The 20,038-nt window shown below is 39.5% G+C and overlaps 2 protein-coding genes across 3 annotated transcripts in view; one reads left to right on the forward strand and one right to left on the reverse strand.

Moving 5' to 3' along the window:
• LOC105277251 (potassium voltage-gated channel protein Shal) overlaps positions 1-18,069 on the forward strand; it is a 153,969-nt gene extending 135,900 nt beyond the window's left edge. The window contains exons 4-5 of one of the 2 annotated variants that reach the window (XM_026968508.1): positions 15,429-16,487; positions 16,649-18,069. In XM_026968508.1, the coding sequence (XP_026824309.1) occupies positions 15,429-15,449 (21 nt within the window). In that variant the 3' untranslated portion in view covers positions 15,450-16,487; positions 16,649-18,069. Of the gene's footprint in view, positions 1-15,428 lie in introns of both variants that reach the window. The other variant, XM_026968507.1, reaches the window with a different exon arrangement.
• The window catches only part of LOC105286441, a 38,264-nt gene that overhangs the window by 11,640 nt on the left and 6,586 nt on the right, over positions 1-20,038 (reverse strand). The window contains exons 2-10 of the mRNA XM_026968503.1: positions 18,406-18,511; positions 18,159-18,314; positions 15,545-15,682; positions 11,763-11,968; positions 9,208-9,480; positions 8,721-8,785; positions 8,016-8,220; positions 7,589-7,734; positions 6,925-7,053 (exon numbers count right to left, since the gene is read on the reverse strand). Of these exons, the coding sequence (XP_026824304.1) occupies positions 6,925-7,053; positions 7,589-7,734; positions 8,016-8,220; positions 8,721-8,785; positions 9,208-9,480; positions 11,763-11,968; positions 15,545-15,682; positions 18,159-18,314; positions 18,406-18,511 (1,424 nt within the window). The remainder of the gene's footprint in view (positions 1-6,924; positions 7,054-7,588; positions 7,735-8,015; positions 8,221-8,720; positions 8,786-9,207; positions 9,481-11,762; positions 11,969-15,544; positions 15,683-18,158; positions 18,315-18,405; positions 18,512-20,038) is intronic.

Below are 20,038 nucleotides of genomic sequence, written 5' to 3' on the forward strand. Positions count from 1 at the left end.
ATTTGTATCGACGTCTCGCTGCACAAAGCAACTTGACAACGTTAAAATGTCAGACAGTCTGGTCCGTTACGTTGACCCATTAAGGTATTGAGACCTTATCTCAATAAAGACGACGATATCGTCCGAACAGCGAGACCGCCATTTCATCCGCTTACTTCCATTATCTACCAATCGAGGAACTCTCCAATGTGGCGATTCTCTGTCGAGTCTGCTCCTGAATCTGGGACGAATCCCCTAAGATTCATGTGCGAGAATATAACTAATTGGATAGTATCATGCATCACTTGATCAAGAAATGGATTTCGACATAAAAATTAATTTGTGTGTATATACACACGAGTATACGATTTATTGCAATTTATGTAATAAATTATTGTGATTCGTAAAAAGCGAGATAATTTTGTTCGTAATAAGACTAAAGTTTATAAAATTTGAGAAGAAGCAGAATTGTAATCTCTCGATCATAATAATAATAATAATAAAATCAGGAATTCTCATAAACTTGACTTATAATTTAATTCAACGAGATAAAGCAGAAATGCTCCTTCCCTTCTTCTCCGTTTCATTATGAGGTACCATTGCTCTCTCTTTTGTCTTAAGACTCTCGCATTGTTCGATCTGTCGCCACTCGAGACATCGACCGAACATCAGGCAAACGCAGGTGTTCCACATAGATAGCAAGCATTGGCACAAGACCAATAAAGGCATCTATACCTCTCTTCTCTCCTCCACATTCTCCTTATATTTCCAAACGTCCTCCCGCCGCGTTCAACTTGGCATTCGAGTATCGACTTGAAACTCCCGTGACTTTTCATTGAATTTCCTTGCGTCATTTAGATGGCTTTCCTTTGTTAGTCTTTTCTTTTTTTTACGATTAGTGATAAAGAAATATTAAACAATAATGTTGAGAATCATTAAAAATGTCATGCAAATTATAATATAATTACTATAAAAGATAATGTGATTGTGTATCTTGATTTTTTATTTATTTTTTATTAATCACGCTTAACGACAATATTAAATAAGGCGAGACCCATTAGCTTGAGCGGAAACGAAAAGACGACAGATTTTAACAAGCATCAATTTTTCTGCGATTTCGCTTTTAACGCTGAAGCGATAAGACAACAACAACGGCCATGCAAGGAATGGAGGGACCATTCATGGGAAAACAGCGGGGTGAAAAGGCAGGTAGGGAATCAGGGACTTGGCGATAGCGTCGAGATGGTTCTCTGAATTATTAGGGATTCTGGACGCTCGTGTACTCTACTTCTAGACTATTAATCCTTCGCTCTGATGGTACCCGCGAGTAGAATGCTATTTTCAGATTTTTCCATGCTCTCAGAACGTCTTCATGCGCAACTGAGGCAGGACAGTTATGCGCGAAATTTTAACCATCCACAAAAGAAATTGCTTGAATTTGGAATGAGTTCTTCGAAGTTTAGCAAAGAACGATTACATTACTCCTCTACGCAAGTATATAATAGAGAATTACGAGATTTGAATGTGATTAGAGAATCTTTCTAGACTATTTTAGATTCTAGGAAATAACACATATGCATATGTATACAAGGAATGAAACATATCTACGTAACATGTAACAAAAAATATTAAAATTTCCTGAGATATGCAATATCGCCCATATAGCAAAATTTATACGATAAATTTTCTAAAACATTGACATTTGCTTTAACTAATTAGAAAAGTGCATTTTGTAAGTGCAAAATTTTCGACGATTCCAGAAATATAGAAAATTACGAAGTTTATAAAATTTGGACGATATAATAACAAAAATTCTGGACACGTAAAAGATCACCCGGTATATAACCGGTATAAAGACGGTGGCATTGAATTATTGTTAACCTCGTAAATGCAGTCCGGCAGCTGTCGTCGCGCTCGTCGCTGAATGCGACAAGGCATTCCGGTAAAATATGCGAATGCATAATTGAAAAACGGCAGCGCGACGGAGCGTCGGGGGAAACCGCGGCTTTTTCACCGTTTCTCGAACTGCCGTAAGATGGAATTAAGCTGTGCGCCGTCGAGGGGGTAACTTTGCACCGCGCTGAATAAAGATCGTGGTATCATTCGGCGCCCGGGAGAGTAATTCGTTAGTTCGAGTTACGATATTCACGAGGTTCCGAAATCCATCTTTAATCCGACGCAAACTCACCCCGCAGACTAATTCTGTTTTGCGCAACGCGTCGCGGCTATTCTCATTATTTCTAAACGAGGTGGCATAAAACGCATTTCGGTCTTTTACCGTTAACCCGAGGATTCTTGTGTCTCGATATAGAAGAAAAATTAAGCTTCTTAAAGATTTAATTACGATTTTATTTAGCGAAGATGTGAATCTAGAATAGAAAAATGAATAAATCATAAGCAATATCTTAACAGTACATTCTTGATAATTTCTAAATAATTAATGATTTAAATTTCTAGAGAATTGAAGAAGATTTAAAACATGTTTATAACATTTAAAACAGTTATGTAACAGTCGACTGTTTTGATATCAGAATAAGAAGTGATGGAAATTAAATTAAGAGTTCAATTTACTCATTTGCACTAACTAAATATAAATTTTTGCGTCGATTATATTATATTAAGATTGTGAACAAGTGAGGCAATTGCGGTTAATTAAAGGTATATAACTGGCTGTACAGATTCAAAGAATATAATATTGATATCAAATCAGGTCGAGTTACCGAATAAACAGGAAAATCGTTCAGCACAATTGCGCAAGATAAAAATAACGATTGCACTAGCGGCAAGGAACGAAGTCCCAATTAAAGATAATCGATAATTCTTCCTTGATGTTCGGTTGCATCCAACTGACCAACGAGCGGACGATTTAAATAATGATTCGTGCGAGAGGCGTCATGGAAGCCGCGAAGTTCACACGAGCTTCGAATCGCATAAATCCCGGCCGACAGCGGGGGTGGAGACGGGAATGCGAGGGGATGCGGAAAGTGAAAGATGAGGGAAAATAAGACGAATGCCGGTCCTGGCGCGAGAGAAACGATTCCGAGTCGCCGGCGCAAAGATGCTGCCGCGGCCCTCCGGTATATTAGCAAAGTTTTATGACGTATGTAGCCGCGACGTGCAGTCATTGGAGGAAAATGCAAGTCTCCATCCCCTTTCGCTCCATGGTGCATTCCGTTGCCGCTACGAGTCCCGTGGGTTTACGGGACATTGGGAGACCAACGGGCATGAGATGACTTCGGGGATGGATCGCGGGCCGACTGCCAAAGAAACTTATGCGAATCCAAAAATTGCGGAACGTATCTTGCGCGCGAAAAAAATTCATATCATTGATCATTTGATGTCTCCAAGTTTTCGTTCATTTTAATAGAGCACATCATAATACAGACTTCAACACGTTTGTCCGAAATTATACGTTCTTTATATTTTGCCGATGTAGAAAATTTGTCTGTTTTATAATTTATTCTTGGCATTTAGCGCAAGTAACTCAAGTTATGTCACTTGAGATAATCGGGAGGTGATTGAGAATGATTCTTCCTTGAACTCTTTTGGAAAGAAGAGTTCTCCAGCTGTGGAAGTGGAAAGGAAAGATACAGGATACTCTTCTACCAACGATAACGGTCATCCCGAGGTCGGTAAGTTCACTCAATTCCCTAAACTCGTCTTTCTCTTTCGCGGTTGTTGCTTAATGCGATCCCGTGATCTCTGGCCGATCCTCAATCTATTTATCTATATATCTATCGCAAAGTCGCCCAGTTGGCCATTTCGCTCCAATCGAAACTATCTCTCCCGCTGGTAACAGCAGAAACGAATTCCCGTAATCCCGTCAGACGCTCTCGCTCTCGGTCGAGCCGTTATTTAAAGCCATTCATGGGCATTCGCTGAGCGAAGTTATCAGTCACGTGATACATTATTTGTTGCTTCGATATCCAAAATACGAAGCATATTCTCTTTTTGTTTTACTGAATATATCGTTCAATTATTTCAACTTGCTTAATTAATTATGTGTTCCATCAAACTGATTAAATCAATCAACGAGAAATTAGTGAGGAACAAAATGTAATATTTATTTCTGTATATCACATTAAGTATACCACGTTAATAATTTCTGCAACAAATTTCTTATTATGTAAAGACAAGCAGATTATTTTTCTACGGTTTATTAATTCAAAATAATGTTCTAAATTTCTGATAATTAATTTCTGAAATTCTCAGTATCGTTAACAATTTTTTCAAAATTCAGCACAACTCTTAGGTCGCATGTACAGCACGATACAGCTGAGAAATTTTCGTCAATATTTCCTACGCAACTTTTAAATCGAAATAGTATGTAATTTCTCGTCAATGTCGTTCCGCATTGAGCAATTTTGACGCATCTCCTCGACACCCTGTACATGCCGGTAAACGCATGTCGCTTTCTGCTTGCGGCACGCATTTTACAGAGCCATACAAGTTCCCGGGGCGATTTCCAATCTACGATCAAGCGCCGCTCCATTTGCAACTTGATGGAGGTATTCTGGATTCGAATTGGCGCGTTGTTTGGCGTCGGCCGATCCATCCTTTTTTCGTATAAATTTTTCGACGTTGAGAATTCGCGATTACAAAAGGTTTTGCCATGTTAAACATTTATGGAATACGTTCGCCAAACAGGAAAACTCATCTTCATGTGGTCGTTGATAAATTTAATTAACAACGATAATATAAGGTATTACTTACAATCAGCAGTTTTGTTGATTCAATGTTTTAACGCGTCATCAATTTAATTATAATGAGATATCAGGTATGCTTTGAATTGCAACACCATGCACGTAAACCGACCGTAATTACAGGGTTTTAATCACTCTGCATGCATTTTAAGCGAGCATGCATTATGCGTTCCGGACACGCGTAAGCTCGCATTCTCGCGTGCAATAACCCGGAGATTGATCGGCGATCTGCGCCTGGTCGAGATCTATCGCGGCGGAGGGTAAAATTCGGCAAGGAACGTGCCGATTAATTACGATAATTCCGCCTGAGCGACGCCAAGATTCGTCGGGGAAATTAAAACTTTCGCGAGAGGACCTGTTATCGCCCTCTCGCACCGACTTCCTGTTGGGTGCACGCACACGCATGCATCGAATCGCCGTCGTTCACGCGATCAGTCCTTCTTCAAGCCGAGACCTTCAAAACCCTCATAAATTCTACAAACCTTCGTTCGTATTACTACTATTGGGTCGTCCGGAAAGTTCGTGCCGATTTTAAAGGAAAATTCAAAGGCAACATTTTTTTATGTCGATAAATATTTATTGACTTATGTATGCACCGTTTTGTTTCACAACCTTTGTCCATCTTTCACGCAACTGGAAGATTCCATTCTCCCAGAACTTCTTAGGTTTCTCGGCGAAAAACTCCTCAAGGTGGTTTTTTATGTCGATCAAAGAGTTGAAGTTCTTGCCGCTAAAAGAATTTTGCAAAGACCTAAATAAGTGAAAGTCTGAAGGTGCAATGTCTGGTGAATACGGTGGGTGAGGTAGCACATCCCAGCCAAACTCCAACAATTTTTGTCGGATAGTCAAAGAAACATGAGGTCTGGCATTGTCCTGATAGAACACGACGCCCTTCCTATTAGCTAATTCTGGACGTTTTTTCCTGAATCGCTGTCTTTAATTCGTCCAGTTGCGAGCAGTACTTATCTGCATTTATCGTTTGGTTGTGTGGTAGGAGCTCATAATATAGGATTCCTTTCCAATCCCACCAGACACAGAGCATGACTTTTTTTGGATGAAGGCCGGCTTTCGGAGTGGTTAATGCTGGTTCATTTTGCTTACCCCAGGATCTTTTTCGTTCTACGTTGTTGTAAATGATCCATTTTTCGTCACCCATCACTAATTGCTTCAAAAATGGTACGTTTTCATTGCGCTTGTACAGCGAGTCGCAGATGGAAATGCGATCCATTAAATTTTTTCGGCCAAATTATGTGGAACCCATACATCATAGCGACTTACGTAACCAAGCTTCACTACATGATCGTGGACAGTGGTTTTAGATATTTTCAGTATCTTTGCTAATTCACGTGTCGTGTAGCGCGGGTTATTCTCGATCAGTGTCTTGATTTGGTCATCATCAGTAGTAAAGGGTCTGCCCGAGCGTTCTTGGTCTTTAAGGTTAAAATCACTAGCTCTAAACTTAGCGAACCACTTACGTACGGTTCTTTCAGCTAAAGCGCCTTCTCCGTAAACAGAACATATCGAATTTGTTGCTTGTGAGGCATTTTTGCCTTTCCGGTAATAGAAAAGCATCAAGTGTCTAAAATGTTCTTTGTTTTCTTCCATCTTCAAAAGAGTACAAAACTGACACGAATCAATTTATCTCAAACAACTTTTTTCCTAAAGATGTGTTGAAATGTCACCTTTAAGCATATGTATATAAATCGTATGTTTTCAATAACATTGATATATTCAGACATGTTCCAACACCATCTATTAAAAATCGGCACGAACTTTCCGGACGACCCAATACTTTGCTACATATTTTTGCTATAATTAAAAATACGATACAACAAAGTTTTAAAAATAAATATTATATAATTTCAATTGCGTGATGCTTCAATATGAAAATTTGATACCGCATTAATTCAGCAAGTAGCAAAAATTACATACAATATGTACAATTGAGGGTGCGGTTCTCTAGAGAATTATTTTACGTTATTTTCACCATCAAGTTCAGATACCAAAACGCAGATTGTACAAAAATAATTATATTAAAATATCCCTCGTGTGTTCATTCATTTGCCCTGGAGAATGCCTGGGAAGAAACGATAAATGAAATGATAAAGCCGTCTCTCTCGGGCGCGTTTTGTCGCGCCGTGGTTTCTCGAAAAGTGCATTCGTGGACTTATCCAGCTCTCGTGCCGGAGCTTTCAATTTCCCCCTGGTGCGGTGCGAAACGGTCCATCCGAGATTCGCTTACCTTGACGCGCAGCAGGTGCTGCAGACTCTGTGCCTGGCTGCTATTTAAGGGTGGATTGTCGGTCCCGAGCCGCGCCACTGCAATCACGTTTTCTCGGGTCGCGTTGTACAAGAAGAGCGTGCATACTGTCTGTAAATGGAAGACGGGAAAGAGTTGGTCTTTTGGTGCAGATATAGACAGATAGTAGTAGTAGTAGTAGTAGTTAATAGTGACGCAGCGCCGTTATTAAATTCCGCACGTGCAGTCCGATTTACTTTTTAATCGATGCGCAGTTTGACGAGTGCCGTTACGTTTCCCATTGACGTTTCTCATTATCGGGATTTCGCGCGGCCGATTGGAGGTGATGCGCATTAATTGCATTCTGGGAATTTTCCTGGGGGTTGCTTCCATCGATCCCTGCCTCCTCTTTGACGCGTCGAATGACTAACGCACGACGGCCGACGTAATAAATCCCGGAATAATTGACCAATTTTAGATTCCTCACTGAGTAGGTTTTCAATATTCGTGAGGCATCGATCCGAGATAATTCCAAATCCAAGATTCGAACGGACGTTTTTACATTTCAAAGGTGTGACATATCCAATATTAATAAAACGGAAATATCAATCGCAGCATGTCGCACGGTGTCAGTAGCATTAACTATCAAAATTAGATTATTTCTTACCTGATTATTGACTTCTTCCCTCATGAAATTGTCAAGAGACGACACCGCGTCCAGCACGGTCACGTTGTTGTGCTGCTTCAATAAGGTCTCGTCTTTTTCGCTGTACCCCAGGAACATGAAAACTCCGTGTGGTATACTGTATGTGTCTGCACAAATAGCACAACGATGGTATTGCACGGTGCGAGGAAAAATCATTTCCTGTTGAGGTTATTCGAAAATTGTATTTTATCTCGTGTCGCGAATTCAGATTTAGAGACAAGAAAAAGCTTATTACGTATTTAGCATGATTTATACAGAATGGCATCTGTATTACGTTTCTGTCAGTCGACTAAAACGATTCTTGATTAAATTATAGAGTTTTGACAAGATTGACTTTTCTCATTTATTTCTTTTCTTTTCATCTGTTACGAGAGAAGTGGTTGCTCACCAGGCGAAGGCCGCATGCATATGAAGCCGCCACTGTAACAAAGACAAGGTCCCCGATGCGCTTGATAGGCCGGCGCCTCGTGGTTGTAGAAAGCAAAGTCCGTCTTGCAAGGTGATGAGTCGACGCAGATCGTGTTGCAGACGAGTTGCTCGCCCTCACCACAGTGGCAGAGCTCCGAGCATTCCGGCTCGTCCTCACGATAGAGCTATGCGGATGTAATTAACACGTTGAAATTAACACGTTTATCACTATGTTATCTTAAAAGCGTCACCACGATCTTCGCGAGTAGCGTAATAATTTATTCTATTTCTCTCCATAAGCAAAAAGGAATTTAAAGAAATCAAGAGGAAAATTAATGTCAATATGCATATATAGTAAAACTTGATATTACTGGATTTAGCGGAAAGGTTTTAGCTCACTGTGACAAAGTCACAGAGAAAGAAGGTAAAAGAAAACGCATTGTCGCGACGTCAACGTCCGAGAAGAAATCGCAATCGATTCGCCTGTCCTTTTACGGTAAGATTCTGGTGCTAGGATGCAGCAAATATCCGATTTCCGCTGGAAATCCTCGCCCGCCCGCGCGCGCATGACGCCCACAAAACCCTCGGCTTCTTTCTGTCTCGCGAGAGTCAGCCTTCGAAAGCGGCGGACGCTTTGCGTAGCGACGACGATCGCAAGAGACTTGGGAGATTGCGAGCGACTCACCCTTTTGCCCTTGCCCTCTCTTATATATTGGTGGCTCTGCCTCGGCCTTTGAACCACGCAGAAGCCTGCAAAGAGAGTGACGTGAGACGTGCTACCTTTTCTGCCAGATTGTTTCTTCGGCCCTTTATCAAGCCCCGCTTTCTATCACCAGAGGCGATTTACCTAATTTACTTCTTCTTAACAGTAGCGGACGTAAGAAATTAAAAATTCTCCTTTTTCTCAAGCTTGAGAAGCAAGCGTTCTATTTGTGAAAGAGAGATGTTGTACGTTTTAAATTAACAAACACGTAAAACGCACAAGGATTGAGAACCGAGAAAAAGATTTTCTACATCTAAAGAATGATTTAAGAATTATTTTAAAATAATGGCAGTTTAGGAAAGGGAGAAATGGGCAGAAACAGGGACACAGGCAGATAACTCGATCAATTAATACACACAATCACACACGTGTGGGGAAACTAATGATCATTAAACGCATTCAGACTCACGGGGTGGCGTCGTGGTGGTCGTGGTGGTGCTCGGAGTGGTGCTTATAGTGGTTGTCGTGATTTCCCAAGTTTCCGTGGGTTCGGTGGTCGGCCACCTTGTCACTTCCGGTATTTGATTATCTTCCACTTGTTCGACCGCGATGGTCGCCGTCGTGCTAGACGGTAACCTCGTCGTCGACACGACTGGCGTCATCGTCGTCGACGTCTTCGCCGTCGTCGTCGTTCGCGAATGATGGTGTTTCCTGCGCGCGTGATAGTCCTTCTGCGACTCCACTGTAATCATCGTTGACATCCTCGAAACGACGTGAATTAAAGAACGGAACCGAGTGCGGATTGTACGAGCAGATAAGGAAAGTATCGACAACGAAGCTTTTTTTATTACTCGTTTTTGTTGCATGAAAGCAAATTATAATTTTTCTCATTCCGATTATACCTGCTGCAAACATTTTATATAGATATGTGGTCAGAACTGTGTGCTATTTCAAGGAATTAAATTATTCGAACTTTTTTGTTCTCTATTATATTACAGTGGAAATATTAAAATAAAAGATAATAAAAATTTTGCAACAATACTGCTTTTGTGCAAAGCTGTTTGCAACCTGCGTCTTGCGATCATCCGGAAATTTCTTTCATCTTCTGTCGTAACTTATAGCATCTCATGGTACAATAATGCGGCAGGAAAAACTACCGACTCGAATCGGCATCGTCGTCGCTTCGAAGTGAGAGCAACTTCGGCTTGATACTTTCTCCCTTGCACCCTTTGGCGTGCACACGCCAGGAAACGGACGTGCAACCGCAAATAACAACCGCTAAGCAATATAAAGTGCCGAACGGAGAGCCTGTAAAATTGCAGTTGAATGTACACGTGTAGCCATCCGCGACGCGGGGAAGTATGAAAGTATCGGAAAAGTCGCCCGGTCCCGTATCGCCAACGGCGCAGCTGCTGCAAAATATTTCAGCTACCGTGGGGGCTCCGAGGTGATTACACTTTCAAGGGGCACCGCGCGTCTCTCCTCTCGCGGGACGCGTAGAGCAATAATAGGGAACGTAAGATGCGCGTAATAATATTTTACGAGCTGCAGCGAGGCGACCCTGCAACTTTTATTTCTCACGAAATAGATTATACTTATCAGCATTTATAAACGCGCCTCGCGAAATTACAAAAATCAGGCGATTGTCCGATTTTTCGCACCTCATTTCCCTTCTTTTTTTAGGAAGTAGGTCATGCCTAAAATGCTCTATCCACGAAGATATCTCGTTAAATTGCGTCCGCTTCGAGCGGATGTAATGAACTGACAACTGCGAAACGGCTGTAAATATTTAATATCTTCTATTTGCCATCCACTGTGTTTAACCTCATATCTGAGGTATTGTACAAAATTCCTTGATTGTTCTCAATAAAGCTAAAAAAGATCAAATAGTATTTAATCAGGACCGAGACAACTCAATTAATTATTGTTGTCATAGTTGCATTACATATTCGAAAGTTATACATAAGATATTAGGCTATTAAATAATTTGGATCGTCTAGCTTTCGATACAAATATTTTAGAATGTTTTTGTTTTTTAAGTTGTCTTGCTATAAAATATGATAATACTATACGACAAGCTATGTTGTGCTGTTCATAAATACGTGTTTAGGTTTTATTTATCCGTCTAGCGACTTTAAAAATACTTTATTTTATTTTAATTTATTATATAATTTATTATATTATATAATTTATTTTAAAATATTTTATTTTTATTTATAAGAAATATTAATACGTTAAGAAAAAAAAGGAGATTCAATTGTACAATATCTTGATTTTGCAAGCTAAATCAAGTAAAAGATCTCAAGGAAACTCCACATGAGGCACGATCTGCGAGACGGCAATCTTTACCGATCTATGCAGTTATACCGCAATGCCACGTGCAGAATTGCAATTACACCGGTCGAACAAACGACACAGGTTGGCCTTTATCGATCTTTCTCGACCCCGTCCAGTTGTAAAGCACGGCGAGTGCAGCGGGCTGCATTCAGTTGGTAGATAAGTCATTTAGATACGAAGAAATTGCATCTCCCACTGCGTTCTAGGAGCGCATCATACAAAGCGCATCAGTAGCGCTTCATGCACAACTCTGTCTGTTATGCGCTGCAATATTTATACACAGAATCAATAAAATAAAAATTAAGACACGGGTAAACTCCACAGCGAGTTTCGAATCGATCTTATTGCAATTTTCCAAGTTGTCAATGTTGAATAACTTGGCAAATTACAGGCGAAATTAAATTCCTTTCAGGAGGAAGTTAAGTCGACGTTAGTCGAAGGATAAAGTTTTGTTATTTAATTAGTTCTTACGAAGTTTAACGTGTCCTCTTAATTCTCGATACTGTCGACAACTTACTCGCGCTGGATTTAATTTAAATTACAGGCATATTTTGTTAAGAAACAATCAAGTCTAAGAACTCGGCTGAAGGTACACGCTTCGATACCGATTGATTTACGTAGCTCGCATGATTTATTCCTACAGCAAATCACGAAATACACGCTCTTTCCGTGCGATTTTTCGCTTACCTACGCAAGGATTCACCCAGAGGAGCCGCTGCCAACCCAGACAACCGTAGAGTTGGGTGAGCTCCGTGCCTTTACATGCGCAATTGATGTGGAGCTCGGTGCCAAGGATGCCCAGCATCGCTTTTCTGCATTCTGCGTTCGGCCCGGCGCATTTCTTCGTCACGCTGTCGACCGCGCAGCTTTGCTCGTAATGCTCTAGACTGAGCCTAAAACATTGGAAACAGGAAATGTTAGTCCTTGGCTATATGGGACATTGCGTTAATTGCGTATACAAATTTACACAGATGACTGCTACGAACCGAAACCAACAGTAAAGATTTTCAAAAAGTTTTTCAAAAACCAAAATTTGTCTTGAAAGACAAAAATAAAAGATTCAGTGATCGTTAGAATTAATGAAATAATCAAAATTGACGTTAAATACACCCATCGATGTTTATTAATTAATTAATTAATTATGGATATTTCATTAGAATATTCGGAATCGATCAGCTGTAATGACACTCTGACACAGTTTTAGACAGAAAATTAATTTAATTGACAAGTTAACTAGTGGTAAACAATTGACTTGATTAAAGAATATATTTATAGATGACTACTAGTAAATAGTATTCTAACGATCACTAGGTGTACCCACATGATCACTGGTCACAGTATATGACCGAGGGGACTAATGTTGCTGCAATGTAGGCAATCGCTGGGTATTTCTGGATGACCACAGGGAACGCTAGTATGACAATTGATATTCAATGAGAGATATACTGATAATAAAACGCATGCTTTGTTCCCATAGAAACCTTTCAGCCAAAACATAATTTTTTTACTATCATTTTCATTTGTGATAATGATATACGCGTAACGTATGCATCCTTCATAACGTATGCATAGTTTATAACGTATACAGATGGACATGAATAGTTTAATTAGCAGTTAATAATTGAATCAACGATCGATTATGATTTTATAGCGTCTCATTGATTTTGGTAATTTGTTTATTATACGAGTTCTGCTTGCAAACAATTGTTATAATAAAAGCGACAGATATATTTCAAGCGATCATTATAGAGAGCAATTAAATAAAAGCTATCGAGACACCTCGAAGCGTGAGAACGCATTGGAGCACGAAACGTGCATCGATGGCACGCAGCAATCGCTCGGTTCCGTGTCGCGCATAGATACCTCTAAATGGCAAAATTAAAAATGGATTCATTCGCCGTCGGCGATAAATCAATTAAAACGCCGAATCGAGCCGTGCATGCATGCGTGTGCGCGTATTCTAATTTAATCGATGGAACGTGCACACGATTGCGCCTTCCTTTTATTTCATTTTAATCTACCGTTGCTTGCGTTACATTTTGACTTATTAGCATGTAGGATATTTTACACTCCGTCGAAATATAATATTTCAATTTTTATTGCTATGTAAGACAGTTAATAATATTTTGTATATTCTTTAAGCAAAATTAAACAAAAGTGTTTTCTGCATTAAGGTACCAATTTGCAGTCATGAATAAATAGATGAAACATTGTGTGAAAAATGTAATATACTCAACATTTTTAATTTTTATAATTCAAGCAGTAATATTATTTTATAGCATCACACTAATCATTATATTAGTATTATTATACGACGGTTTATGTTATTTCGTGTATAAAATAAAGCATATACGCTTGTTAAAAGCATTTGACCAATGTGACATTCGTAATTCAATTTTTTTCAATATCAAGCTGTGTTTTTTATATATTGCGCGAGTAGTAGTGGATTAATCGGTGCATCGATGCCATGACAATTAAAACATTGTGCCCAATAAACTACGGATTATCAAATTTCAATAAAAAAAAGTATTTCCAGTAGCATGGAACGTTTAATACACTATTAATATTGAAAATATTAATTTATTAATATCGAAATAATTTATATAAGAAACACTGCAACTAAAAAAAAATATTATCAGATTTGAATTAAGGAAAAACATCAGGGTTGTAAACCGGAGCAAAAATACGCTTTTTGGAGCGTTTTTGAACCGGTTCGAGTTCAAAAACCGCTCCGAAAACCGGATGAATTTATGGAGTAAATTATTTGGAACAGTATTGTAAACCGAACCGTTTGTTTTATAAAATCGCTCCGATCCGGAGCGAACCGTTTTTGATTATATTGTAAAACGCTCCGGTACCGAACCGGAGTATAAAAAACCGGTTTTGGAGCAGTTTCTTCATTTAAAAAACAGTTAATTAAAACAGAAAAATATAATAAATAAAAAAACAGAAAAAATCATTTTTAAAAGATGATTTTACTTTTGAAAATAATGCAATAGTTTTTCTATTTGTGAAATAAATAAAATTTATGACATAAATTCATAAGTTTTTATTGTCTCGAATCATAATGTTCGATATCAATTATTCGATATCATAATCAAGTGACATCAATAATGAATTGTCTGAATGCAAACACTTGCTAAAACTGGATTGTACCGACAGTTTGACAATGAGTGAATATTGATTGACTCTGATTTGCTGCCTCCTTTTGTCCCTCATTCTCTTTTTCTCTTTGGACTACAATCTTAACCGTAATATAGATAGGGAAAGAGAGAAACGGCAAATTCAATTAACTAGGAATAGTGTTAATCAACATTGATGCGATCCGCAATTACTCAAGCATTTCAATATTCACGTGTGTTCCAGAAGCGACGTTAATTTTCACGATATATCTTCTTTCATTAAAATTGAATTCTTTTCTTAGTTAACTAAAAATATTGAAGTAAAAATATCGTGCTCGAATTATTCCGATTAGTCAAATTTCTCTCTGTCAATTACACACAGTTACTGTTGTAATTTTATTCCTTCACGTGAATCAATATTTGTATATCGTTTTATATAAGATTTAGTAATTTAAGAAGTTTTGCACCATCTTGTACGAGATGCTCGACTCGACTTGTTAAGTCGCGATACGTCTTCTGTGCGAAAGATCACCATTTTAAAAGATGAATTACTTTGCATTGCGCGAGATCAAATTTCTGCTTCTTTATCCTCATAATTTTCCACGAGATTCTTCACGAGCAAAGATCGCTGTATGTCGTAACGGAGACAAAATTGACATGTAAATAATAATGTCCAATTAGAATGACGCAATCCTATTTCGCTGAGTAAACCAGAGAAGTACCCGATTAAACACCGCAAACACGCCGTCCCTTATTTTTTCCAGCCGGAACTTTTTCAATTTTAAAGTTAAATCGCGATTCAACAAGATTTAACCGCGCGCTAATGCAATATTTCCTTAGCCAGGAAGACTGGTTCGTCGGAGGACCAGTGTGACTATGAGGGATGAAACGATGCACACGAGTGTCGTTTTTTTCTGCGAGAGCGAATCCCCACTTAAGCGGTTGAGAAAACCATTTTATTCTTCGGGGAAGTTTTCGTATTGTTTCGTATGCCATGAAATCTTTGTTAAGACAGAATCGATATCGAATCTTGTCAGAATTCGTCGAAAATTTCTAATTCTTGATCGCTTGCAATTGCGATAAAGAAACGAAAAGGAATAATTTTTCCGTTAAAACAATTCTCTTAGTGTCCACTTTTTAATATTCTTTAACATTAGCAATATTGCGCGCGCTAATTCGAAAACGCATTGTGTTTCGAACCAAGTAATTTGCCTTGGATTGTTTGTTTCAGCACTTTATTTTCAAGCCGTAGCGGCTACGCCTGTACGCAATCCGTCCTGATGTACGGATAATTTATGGAAAAGCATGCAAATTTCCGTGAACGTGAACGGGAGAGCCCTTTCTCACCTGCAGCTCCTGTTTTCTTTGCAACTCTCGGCCAGGCTGTGACATGTCGGCATCTCGGCACCCTCCACGCGCTGCGCGCACATTGGGTGCATTTTCTCCTGCGCCACTATGCACTCGTCCTTTCTGCCGTCCGTTTTTCTGCAACAGAGATTTATAACGACTACATAATAGGAAATTGTAAGTTTACTTAAAACGCAAGAGGAGGTTTATAAAAAACATAAATGACACTCTCCAAAGTAAAAATCAACGCGTGTTTAAGTAAAACTATTATACTTTAAAGTATGCAAATTTTGCCAGTTTTTGTATCGGTTTCTTGATCACGCCGAAACATAAAAGAAGAAGAATCACAAAGCTGAAACAATTAATTCATTTTACAATTCAATTAGTTATTGTACTTCAAGGAGTAGCACTTAGCGTATTCCGTCGCGAAATAATAGCAACGTGATAATTATGGCACAGTTGGTAAAATGTTCGCGTGGCGTGCATTGTTCACCGAGCATTAAACGGATGCGTAATTTGTTCAGCTGCGCTCTCCTATTCTGTCGTTCGGCTCTTATTTCGAGACGGACGTTTGAACAAAAGGATGACTCGATGGAAAAGACTGCCACGAGGATTCGAGGGATAAAAGTAAGACGCGAGGCGAGAGCGGAAAGTTTCCGCATTGTTTCGCGGCCGAAAGCCACTTAAAAGTTAAAGAAGCTTCGTTAAAAAAGACGAGCTCTTTCTCCAGGCTTTCCTCCTCTCCTCGCTCTCGCGAAAGAGATATTAGGATGGATTTCGTTGTTGAAGATTTTGTTGCGAGATCTTGAGATTTGTCTCGCCTGGTTCTTTCAAAGTCTCTTTCAAAGATCTTGTGATTGATTTCTCGCTCGATATCGAATTGATTGATTGGACCATTTATTATAAAATATTTGTGCAAAAAAATCTGTATGATTAATGTAAGGTGGAATTAAATTGTATCAAACATTATATTTCATTTAGGGCCGATTTTTCCAACTTCTTGGTAAGTTTTACCCGACAGGTAGCGTATCTTTGTCTCTTTTCAGATAAGTCCTAAAAAAGAGATAAAGATATAGTACCTGTCAGGTAAAACTTACCAAGAAGTTGGAACAATCGGCCCTTGATGAATAAAAGATGTTGCAGCGTTATTTAATGTAATGTTAATATCTGTACAGATGATAATAAAATAATAAATCCAGTGATAATAGTCACGAAGAACCTGTTACTTCCTCATTATTAATTTTCCCTTGTATCTGTACTGAGCTCCTCATTTACTCTTGTGCGAAGTTACATATACTGATGCAAATTAACTTCGTCTCATTATATATGTTTCTCGCGATTTTACATTAATTATATTCCGAAAGGAATTCTCCACTCGTAACAAATTCTTGCTACATGACTGCGTTAAAGATTTATTGAAATGTATCATAATATAGAGCAGACAGATTTTTTACATAAAAGAAATAAAAGGAAAAGAAAAATTGCATTTGATCTGCTACGATGTTTCTAACTTTTACAACGTTTCAACCTTGTCAAGGAAAATTTTCTCTTGATTTGGAAAGAGAAGATATTTTAAAACCATATCTCAAAAACACAGCAAAATATTCATACATATACAAAGAATCTGCAATTTATCATTACGTGACATAGTGTTTCGGTCTTCCACAATTTTAATATATAACTTGTTCAAAATGCATCAAACATCAATCGGCTTTGATCGCACACTGCTTTACCCATCCTGCTTTACCCATTCCTGTTATTCTCACATATTGCGTTTATTTATTACCTCCAATAGAATGCACGATGCGCACTAAACATGATGATCTGGCATTTCTGTCAGTTAGATGCGTTGGCATTCTCTCTTTTTCGGCATGTCGATCGGTTTGGTTGCGTGCAACCGGATGCAATACGCTCGGTTGCAGCGCGCATGTTGCTCATCATGTGCATGGCGGAGCGTGCATTGTTTCGGTCAAAACTATGGGATTCACTTGCCCGATTGCGGAGATTGCGGAAAAATTTTCGACGCGAGCTCCGCGCATGTAATTAGAATGCGAGCGCATAACGTGACCTTCGATTAATTCGCGATTTAATTTACAATAGCGGTGACGTCGATCCGCGCACGTGTACGCAGTCACGTCATGTTATAATAATCCGTTATTAATTCATGTTCTGTGCGACGCGCATTATGTGGCACAGTCGTTTGCGCAGCGCCGTGCGTTAATATTTTAACATGACTTTCTCACGACAATGGCCGGTCAATGAAACATTTAGCGCCGATTGAACACAGTCGAAAAGGGCAATCATATTCTCATGGATATGGTATATCAATATCATGCCGATAAGTCGATACGAAAATTGCTCGGAAAAACGCTGTTAGAAAGAGACATGAAACGCGTATGGTACCGGTATGCATTTTCAGAACGATGGACACACTGGTTTTCAACGCTGAATGGCGAATGAAATGTATAGGAAAAAATAGAGAGATCAAATACGTCTTTCTAAAACGGGGTAGCGAAAAAGAAAAATACATAAAGGTAAAGGCTATTATGAGTTCAAGATAATAGATGTAGAAGCTTCACAATAGCGGCAGAATCTAATTTATTTCGTAGCTGACCTGCACAGACAAAAGGCGATCTCCACGGAGTGCTTGTGATTGTCGGGATGCGTGTAGAAGTGCTGCAGAGCTTCCATGCATTCGTTCCTCGCGCACGTCGTCGAGTCGCAGTGATTCAGGACCGGTTGCAGCAGTTTCTTGCAATGCGGATCATTTCTGCGCGAACAAAGACATTCCTCTTTAACTTATCCGGAACCTGTTTGAAATAATCGATGGATTGTCGCGCGACGGTAATCCGCGGACTTACATGCAGGACGTGTAAGCGTGATGACACGTGCTGGGCAAGATCAGCTTCACCGGCTGCTGGAGCTTGTCGATATCTGACGTGGACGATGGTAATACCATACCTGTGTCTGCGAAACAAGAAATGCAATAAGTGAAAAATGTTGATCCACTCGATTATGAGACATGTTATAGCATAGCTACAGTTTAACTTTAATTCTTGTTTTTTAACGTAATGGATCATGTACATTTGTGTTAAAAATAGTCATATAAATCACATTCTCTTCTCTTAAGAAAGAAAAAGGTTCCTGAAAGTAGTTAATATAAAACCCAGCTACAGTGCCTTTTTCGATATTAAGACTCCGGGCTGCTGCTATAAATTGTGAAGAGAAAGATTTAAAATCCCGAGTTACGCGAATCAAGAGAAAGTTTAATGCTCAAAGGTAAAGGAGTCCGCGGAGTATAGTGAAGGGTACAATTGCATGACCCAATTCATCCTCCCAATTCACGAGGACGAGCACGGCCTCGTATGCCACATCTTGCTTGAAATTTGTAGTGATCAAATATCCGTATAAAAATAATAATATAAAGTTTCCGTTGTGGTGGCCGAAACTTTTCCAATTAATGCCGTGTAATGCAATCGTGTATCGGGTGTGCTCGCACTTGATAAATTGCAAGAAGCATCATTTATCATGGACATGTCTACTATTGTGCGCGCGCGACGCGAAGGTTCTTCCAGCAAAAATTGAAACGCGAGCTTCCTACCATCGATCGCAATATGAAGCGACGTGTGCAGCATTCTTCCCCGAACGAGATCGACATCAGCGTAGTTAAATATGCTGGCCTAACCCACCTGTTCTATCTGTAATGTACGGTTTACACAGCCACTGGGGAAACCCACTTTTCTTGCCAATGGACGCAAATAAATGCTAGATAGATCATCAACGTCGCGCATCGAGTGCGTCGACGCGCTGTAAAGCAACAGACAATATTTATCGTGCTCCCGTTTTATTCCTAGCTCTGTAACAATCACGAAGCTCGTGACAAACAGGTAATTTCTTTTTTCTTTTTACGAGTGCGACATCACAAAAACACAAAAAATGAAATTTCATATTAACTTTGTTTTTAGATTCAACGCGATCAGATCACGTGAATGATATTACATGATTTCAAAAATAAATTGTCAGCATCATGATGCTGAAAATCTCTGCGATGAAAATCTCTGTCGAAACTCCCGAATTTGCAACAGACTCGAATTCGACAAGCGATCGTCAGGGATGAGCATTCACTCGATGACGAACGATCGCCATCATTAACACCCTCTCCTCGATTGATGGACCATGGAGACGGGGTTAACGATCGGAAGCCGTGAATATCAGGAAGGGAGAGCGAGGAGAGTTACTTATTCGGTACGCACGAAGGGGAAAAAAGGGCGTAGGTATCCCCATGAGAAGAGAGCCGCCGCACCAGATGACTGGCCATAAGTCAACCACCATGGTGAGCGTGGCTTCGACGCACTTTATTAAGACAAACGAGCGTGTCCGCCGGCCCCTCGCAACCTTTGGAGGCCCTTAATCGCACCCCTGAATCGTTCGTAGGATGTGTATATATACGTGTCTGTCTGGACACTCGCAGAAAAAAATAATGACCACTGTTTA

The sequence above is a fragment of the Ooceraea biroi genome, chromosome 3 (assembly GCF_003672135.1).
Source record: "Ooceraea biroi isolate clonal line C1 chromosome 3, Obir_v5.4, whole genome shotgun sequence".
NCBI lineage: Eukaryota > Metazoa > Arthropoda > Insecta > Hymenoptera > Formicidae > Ooceraea > Ooceraea biroi.